The 8,453-nt window shown below is 42.8% G+C and overlaps 1 protein-coding gene across 1 annotated transcript in view; it reads left to right on the forward strand.

The window, feature by feature from the left end:
- TNFRSF21 (TNF receptor superfamily member 21) overlaps positions 1-2,995 on the forward strand; it is a 64,744-nt gene extending 61,749 nt beyond the window's left edge. Inside the window, exons 5-6 of the mRNA XM_060111025.1 lie at positions 16-244; positions 1,563-2,995. Of these exons, the coding sequence (XP_059967008.1) occupies positions 16-244; positions 1,563-1,792 (459 nt within the window). The 3' untranslated portion in view covers positions 1,793-2,995. The remainder of the gene's footprint in view (positions 1-15; positions 245-1,562) is intronic.
- The last annotated feature ends 5,458 nt before the right edge of the window (positions 2,996-8,453 follow it).

Genomic DNA, 8,453 nt, shown 5'->3' on the forward strand with positions numbered 1-8,453 from the left:
TGTTTCTTTCCACAGCTGGAAACTGACAAGCTGGCTCTCCCGAGGAGCCCCAGCCCGCTTAGCACGAGCCCGGTCGCCAGCCCCAACCCGAAACTTGAGAATTCCACGCTTCTGACGGTGGAGCCCTCCCCGCTGGATAAGAACAAGGGCTTCTTCGTGGACGAGTCCGAGCCCCTCCTTCGCTGTGACTCCACGTCCAGCGGCTCCTCGGCGCTGAGCAGGACCGGATCCTTTATAACCAAAGGTACGGATGGCTCAGACCCACATTCATTCTTTAGCCTCCCCTCAAATAGCCCGTGGCATCTCTCCCTCCATCAGTTCCCCATTCCAGTAGGGGCTGGGTCATCTAAATGACCTGCCCTGGACTCCGAGGTGAGGCCTGCGCGAAATGACATCATTAGCTAGTCGGGACCTGCCTAGAAAATCTTTACAGCCCCGACTGTCTGGCCGGGAGCCTGTGTCCAGGAGTATCGGTCACCCTTGATCCTCATGATGCTATCGAGTGTGTGTTTCGGGGAAGGTCCGATAACGTGTAGTCTGGCAGGTTTTTTTTTTGTGTGTGTGCAAATTATTTACTAGGCTTGCAGAATCCAGGGATTTAAAGTATAACTTATCTTGAGAGTTTAGAGTAGAGGTTTTAGTGACTGAAATTAAATTTCGCTCTGTTAAGCTTGGTTGCAAATAACAATGTTTTAAACATCATGGGTTGGTACTTCGGTAAATAATTTGCCACTTGCAGTTTTGAATAGCAGGGTAGGGAATTAGCATGTACACTATACTGATGACAGGTTTTTGTTAGAAATTTCCTAGTTTGGGTAACACCGGTTATATTTTACCAAAAGGGTTATACTTTATGTTGTTTTTTATATCTTTATAATTCTATTTTACATATTTATATTTTATACTTTATATATTCATATATCTCTATACTTATATAAAGATTTATATTTTAGTTTATAATTTATGTTACATATTATATTTTAGAGAATACGTTTTATAAATGATAATAGAAGTTATAGTTCCTCACTCCATTGTAAGATATGACCCAAGAAGCAATATTTTCTTATTTATGTGCTTTTGCTCTAAGCAGTTTAATTTTAAAATATGACAATGTAATTAGGAAGTCAGATAAGCCGATTATTGACTTGGAATGTTTGAGGGGAAAGGCTGGGCTCATATCTTTGCTTACTAACATGTTACAGATGGGGAAAGTAGTGACGTTTTGTTTTTGTTTTTGTTTTTTTAAAGTTTCTTTAAGTATTTCAGCATTCTCCTGAGTTTCAGGAGAATTTCGGAGACGTCATTTGAGTCTAGGCAAATGTCATGTTCCATCAACAGTGCATTCAAGCAGATAAGCAGATCCTTGTCTGATCTCTGTTAGGCACATCTTGTTTGTTATCTTACGTGCAACGTCGGTAAAAACCAATGTGCCTGAGCTTCACTCCCTCACCTTGTGGAGTGGGATGGGGACAGCCTGGGGAGAGGGTCGCTGTCACCTTAGCTCTCCTCTGTCCCCCAATACAGTCCCGTTACAGCTGTCGCCTCTGCTCTCCTCCCTGCAGAAAAGAAGGACACAGTGCTGCGACAGGTGCGCCTGGACCCCTGCGACTTGCAGCCTATTTTTGATGACATGCTCCACATCTTGAATCCCGAGGAGCTGCGGGTGATTGAAGAGATTCCTCAGGCCGAGGACAAGCTGGACCGGCTGTTTGAGATCATTGGAGTCAAGAGCCAGGAAGCCAGCCAGACCCTCCTGGACTCTGTTTATAGCCATCTTCCCGACCTGTTGTAGAACACGAGGAATACTACACTCTGGAAATTACTCAATTTAGTGGCAGGGTGGCGTTTTTATTCTTATTTTTTTTAAATTTTTGTTTTTTGGTGTGTGTGTGTGTGTGTGTGTGCGCGCGTGCGTGCGCGTGTGTGTGTTTAACAGAGTATATGGCCAGTGTTTTGAGTTCATTCTTTCTTTTTAAAAACCCTCCTGGGAAGTTAACATATAAGCCTTTTCAACTGTTTCAGAATATCCACCGCTGAAGTTTTTTTAGGTTCCATATTTTCTCTGTTTTGCCTTCATATGTATTCTCAAAATTGTTCTGTGCACTTTAAATTCACTTAATATATCACAAATATAGTGTGGCTTTTCCCACACACTGGATTATGAGGCTCTTAACTTCTTAAAAGTGTCATAGCATCTTGTGAATGCTATAAGCTGTCTTCATGTCTCAACATTCACATCTGCTTTATTATTATTATTATTATTATTACTATTTTATTATTTGCCATTTATGAATTTTCTTAAGGGTTCAAGAAACGTAAGACCCCATTGAGTTACTGTAATGCAATTAGATCTTGAAATCTCTTTTTAACATGCCTTGTTGGATAGTTCATATTTATGGCTGAAACTTGACCACACTGTTGCTGATTGTATGGTTTTCACCTGGACACCGTGTTGAATGCTTGTTTACTTGTGCTCCCCTTACGCTAATCTGCTCTGGGCTGGAGACATGAAATCCTCACAAGCCATCATGACTTGCTATTTGAGTGGCTTGACAACTGGGCCACCAAGGAACTTGAACTTCAACTTTTAGAGATTGAGCTCTTCTGGAACATATTGCTGCACTTTGGAAAGTCACAATTGAAGTGCTGGTGACAAATGGCACCTTTTCCAAAGGGAATTTGTCCAGCTTTGCTTTACAAGATGTCTTGTTTTTTATACACACATAGTCGATAGGTCTGGTCTGCCCTCAAGGCCTTGGTCTCGGTGGGTTTCCTTCATTCAATCACTTTAGTTAAAAATGGCTGCAGCTTTAAGAACTCTTGTCTGATATATTTGCAACTCTGCTCCCATTTATAAACGTGCTCTTTGATGCTTAGTTGCTGAATTCTAATGCAAAGGTGGTCTGGACTCCCTTTGTGTGGGTGGGGTTTGTGGGTAGTGGTGAGGGACTGATATCAGAAAACTGCCTTCAAGTGTACTAATTTATTAATAAATATTAGGTGTTTGTTACTTGAGTAGTTGAGTATATTTAATCCTTGCCTTGTTCGTGTGCTCATGTTATAATTCTTTGATTAGTCTCTTGGAAAAGTGTATTCTAAAAACGTAAGCATTTCTAATCTGAATCATGCACATTAGCGAAGGTTTGTGTTTGGAAAAGGACCTAGAGATTCATAGAGAAGGACTTCCAAGCATTGAGGATGAACAAGCATTTCCTAGTTTATTGGGGGTAAATCTGAGGCTCCTGCTTTTGAGATTGTCTCTGCTTTAAGAAATGAGGATTGGGAGGTGGAGAGGTATAAATGCTGACTAGGCTTTGGATTATATTCTTCTTAACTCATTTCCATCTTGGAAATTAATACTCATGGGCGGGTCTATATAAGTTCATGGGCCTGTCTACACAAGTTCATAGGCTTCTATATGAAACCTTATTGCCCCTGATTAACTTCAGGGGGCTTTCTTGGCAGTATGGCAGGGTAACATCTTATGTTGGTGGGATATATTACATTATATTTTAGCTATTATGTTATATTTTATATTTCACTGCTTATCTCCCTTAGCTTGGGAACCCTGGCTCTACAGAATTCCCACAGCCAGACCCTCAGCAACTTTGAGTTCCTCTTTCAGTGAGAAATTGGAAGTAGATACCCTGTCTGAACACTTTGACACCCATGTCAGTGACATGAAAGGGGTTTTCTGGTTTTGTCCACTTCCATGTGGCTGGTTTCTAGAGCACCATCCTGGGATTTGGTTTCATGGTTCTCGGGCCAAGTTTCCTTTCCTCTTTGTCACCAGAAGACAGAAACTCTTCACAAAAGGAAAACAAACCAGAATGGGTCCTGGAGGGTAGTGGAGGAGACAGATTTTTTTGTTTTTCAGAGGATTTCAGGACTGCCGCTTATTTTATGTGGGGTTGAGAACATCATAAATGAATGAATCAGCGTTAACGGTAATTTGTAAATTATTCATAGCTTGGAGATGCTTTTATTAATCTTTTACACAGCTTTATACTTTACAAAGTACTTTGCATATTATGTTATTGAATCCGCGCAACTATCCTATAAGACAGGAACTATAATTTGTGCCCATTTTATAGATGAAAAATAGGCTTATTTTAAAGGCTAAGGAACTTGCTTAAGGGCCAACAGCAGAGTTGTAGAGATCAGACTTGAATCTGAATCCAAGACTGTTTATTCAGGACTGTTTATCCAGAACTCTTTTGTCAGGCTGAAACAGTGGACACAGAGATCATGGTGATAAAGTTTATCTGGGTTATAAGGAAAGCCCTATACTTAAGTTCAATAAATAATTGTGGAAATATAGGGAAGGGGTGGCATCTCTTGATGACCCGGGGGAAAGGGACATAGGAGTTGTGGTTAAACAGAAGCTGAATATTGAATTAACATGATATATAGCTTTTCTTTAAAAAAAAAAAGATCACCTTTAACTGCAGTATTAAAAACTAGAATGTTCTGATTGGAGCTGATGATAATCTCATTTGTATACTCTCTTGCTCACTCTGGAGGTTTTCTCTGATTGGAGCTGCCCTGCTTTGAGGGGTCTGCTGAACTGGAAGGTCTCCACTGTGGGGTTGGGGGGAAGAGTAGGACACAGAATTGAGAGCAACGGCTGGGAAATCTACACTTGATGAGGAAGATCCATGGAGGCAGGGGGAAGACTACCTTCAGTGATTTGAAAGGCTAAGCAAGAGACTATCTTTAGAGAGTCATACTGTCTTCTCTAGACCAACTTAGGCTAAATGCAGAGGAGCTTTGACACACCTAGGTGAGGCTGGTGTTCAAAGAGAATGATTCCTCCTCTGAGGAGAACTTGGACGTGCTTCAGTGCTTCTGAACCTTTCATGTAAGTAAGCATCGTCTGGGAATGAGCAGGCTGCTAAATAGGCAGATTCCTGGAAAGTTTGATTCAGGAGATTTGTGGTGACATGGAGTTCGAGCTTCCCACACAAGTTTTCTGGAAACCCTCATTGGGTCACATTGAGAAAAGTGCTTTAGATCCTTGCCACTGTGGACTGGGGACCAGCCGAACTACATCTGGGAGCTTTTAGAAATGCATAGTTTGAGGCCACTTTGCTGTGCTTCTTAAACTTTAATAAGCAATGAAACACTTGGAAATCTTGTTACAGCACAGATTCTTTTCCAGTTGTTGGCCGGGGAGAGGGGGTGCCTGGGTGGCATGGATGCTGCTGACCCCCAGATCACACTGAGGAGCCTGAGATGAAGCTTCGGTTTCAAAGAGACTTCCAAAGAGTAGCACTGATGTGGGAGAAGCTTACACCAATTCCACAGGAGAGAAGGAAGAAATCTCTGATGATCTAAAGAGATTTCCACCGTCAGGCAATCCAGTCCTGGTCAGAATCTACAGCAACTGGGATCAGCCAGAGGAGCTTTGAGAAATCCAATGCCCAAGCTCAACTCCAGACCAATTGCGTCAGCCTCTCAGGGATGGGACCCCGACATGAGCATTTTTTAAAGCTCCCCAGGAGATGCCAGTGTGTAGTCAGCTTGCACAACTGCTGATTTAAGAGCTCGTGAAGAGAGTGATTCTGGAGCCTCACCCCAGATCTGATGGATAAATCTTACAGGGAGGTAACCTGGGGATCTGCAGCTGTGATTTTGCTATAGCCAGTCCCACACAACCCTGCAGACTTGCTTTGGGACACATAACCCTGCTGTAAAATGTTATGTAACTGTTAGTGGCCTTCCTTGGTGGTGCAGTGGTTCAGAATCTGCCTGCCAATGCAGGGGACATGGGTTCGAGCCCTGGTCCGGGAAGATCCCACATGCCGCGGAACAACTAAGTCCGTGCGCCACACCTACTGAGCCTGCGCTCTGGAGCCCATGCGTCTAGAGCCCGTGCTCCGCCACAAGAGAAGCCACCACAATGAGAAGCCCGTGCAGCGCAGCAAAAAGTAGCCCCCGCTCGCCTCAACTAGAGAAAAGCCCAGTGCAGCAACAAAGACCCAGTGCAGACAAATTAATTAATTAATTAATTAATTAATTAATTTTAAAAAATGTTATGTAACTGTTAGGAATCGATACACTACCAAGCACAGTTGGGGCAACATCTTATGGCTTAATTGCACTGATGAACCCATCTGCAACTAATCAGTTCTTCATGGCTTTGAGCATAATATATAAGGTATGATTAATCAAGAATATTTTGGAAGTGATGTTATGAACCTATGATTCAACAGGAACACTTGGGAAGTGATGTTATCCTGATTTATGTTTCTACCTGTATATTTGATTGAAGGTTTGCCAATTTCAAAGAAATGAAATAAGGTATCATGAGTCATAAACCTGCACTGACTGTATCATAGAATCTCAGACTTTTGCAACACCTGAGCCACTGGGGCTTCCATCTCATTGTACAGTCCTGTAGATGCAGCAAGGTCCTATCTTGACCTTTGATTTGAGAAAAGTAAATGTGATCTTTTGTTTAGCCAGAATTGTAGCCCTTACCTTTGTAGGGAACACTGGACATCATCCAGGGAGCCGGTGGTTTTCAGGTGGGAAGTTAGGGCACTGGTATAAATCATAACACTGTGGCATCCTAGAAAGAACACTGGATTTGGGGTCAGAAGGCCTTAGCCCACAAATGCTGTTGGTTAAGGCTAGGGAGGTTTGAGCACATCTGAGCCATCTATCAGAGTTAGGTAATATCCCAGTGGCTAAAGAGGCCCAGAGAGTTCCAAGGAAGCAAGCAGCATAAGACAGACACTGTTACCATGATCATCAGGTCAAGCTCTGGGTCAGAGACCAGCATTTGGACATAGAAGACAGAAGATTGATACAGGGAAAAGCCATTAGAAAGTGATCATGTGGAGCTGATAACTGAGGCAAGGCTTTGGCAGAGCCAGAGATTTCACCTTCACTTTCTCCTTGGCCTGAAACCAAGTCCAGGGTCATAGGCCTGGCAGGGGGCTGGGACAGACTAGGGAATTATGGATTATTAGCTTAGCTTGAGTCAAGACAGAACCTGAAGGTCCACATGGGAGCCCAGCTGGGAGACAGATGGAGGAGGGTTCCAGAGGGTGTGTGTCCCAGGGATCTAGAACTCGTAGGTCACAAGGACAATTTTCAAGGCCTCCCAGTTTAAAATCAGTGGTGGCCCCAAGCAGGAGTAGCGTGGGAGATGAGCCAAAGTCCAGAGAGTAGAATGTTAGTATTTAGAAGGCCAGCAGCATGGGTTCAGCAAGCAGCCCCTCAAAGATGGAAATAGGGGCGGAAACCCACTCGTGATGGTTTGAGAGTGGAGGATTTAAAGGCAGGGATTTTAGGCTCCAAGTTCTCCCCAAAGAGCCCTTCCTCCCCTAAGATCAGATCTATCCCTGGAGTTGGGGGCACAATTGTCTTTATAGATGAGGATGAGAGGTGGGTGGATGGCAATCAAGCAAGACAATACAAGCAGGGCATAAAAAACCATGGGAATTGAGGAAGACAGGTGAGTGAGCCCCTGATTCAAAGGGGGTGCAAGTGAGTGGAAATGAAGTCACTTCTGGATGCAGGGGAACTGGAATTGTCCTGGAATAAGATTCTCTGTGGTCCCTGAATGTAAATATCATAAAATATGAAACTAGATCTCAACATGGTCGAACTCCTACCTCTACCATCCAAACTTGTCGTTGAGTCATCTTCCTGAAATTTAGTTTAATTCTAACTCCAGCCCACTTCTGGCTCTGCCCTGCACCCCTGGAGGGGAGGGGTCCATCAGAAAGCAGCTTGTCCCATGGTACACGGTCTCTTCTTGATCACACTAGGGCTCAGGTAGAAAATAGCCTTTCCCTTTTTATAGAACATTAAAAGTGATAATACTAATATATAGATATAGATGTAGATCTAGTTATAGATAGTTAAATTTAGTAGCTCCAGATCTCTGTGGTCCAGGAACTAGAATATTATGTAAATGGAAGGAAACTTAGAGGTCATTTAATCACACTTCTCACTCCAAAGTGCTCTATTGCATACTTCACTGTAATTCAAATTCATGACCCATGAAACTTAAAAACAACCCTCCAGCCCCTGAGCTCTAAAAGTAGTCAAGTGCAACAACTCAAGTGCAAAGTGTGGAATTTTCAACTGCCAAGCAAATTGGGGAAGTGACGAAAAAATAGATAATTCAATGGCAATGATTATCTACGCACTCCAATTCAGTGGTCAATTGATTTCATTTTGAGTTTTACAAATCTAACTCAAAGCCTCAGCTACACGAGTAAACAGCTCAAGGGCTATGAAGTGAACATTTCCAAATATATTTCCACAGGTGCATTACAGATACAGTCAACCTAATAAAAACAACCACCACCATAAAAATGATTTGTCCACATCACCACCTTTCCATCCTAATTAGCATTTGTTTTGCTGCACCAAGTAAAAGAAATAGATAAAAATAATAAGGTCTGGGACTTCCCTGGTGGCGCAGTGGCTAAGAA

The sequence above is a fragment of the Mesoplodon densirostris genome, chromosome 10 (assembly GCF_025265405.1).
Source record: "Mesoplodon densirostris isolate mMesDen1 chromosome 10, mMesDen1 primary haplotype, whole genome shotgun sequence".
NCBI lineage: Eukaryota > Metazoa > Chordata > Mammalia > Artiodactyla > Ziphiidae > Mesoplodon > Mesoplodon densirostris.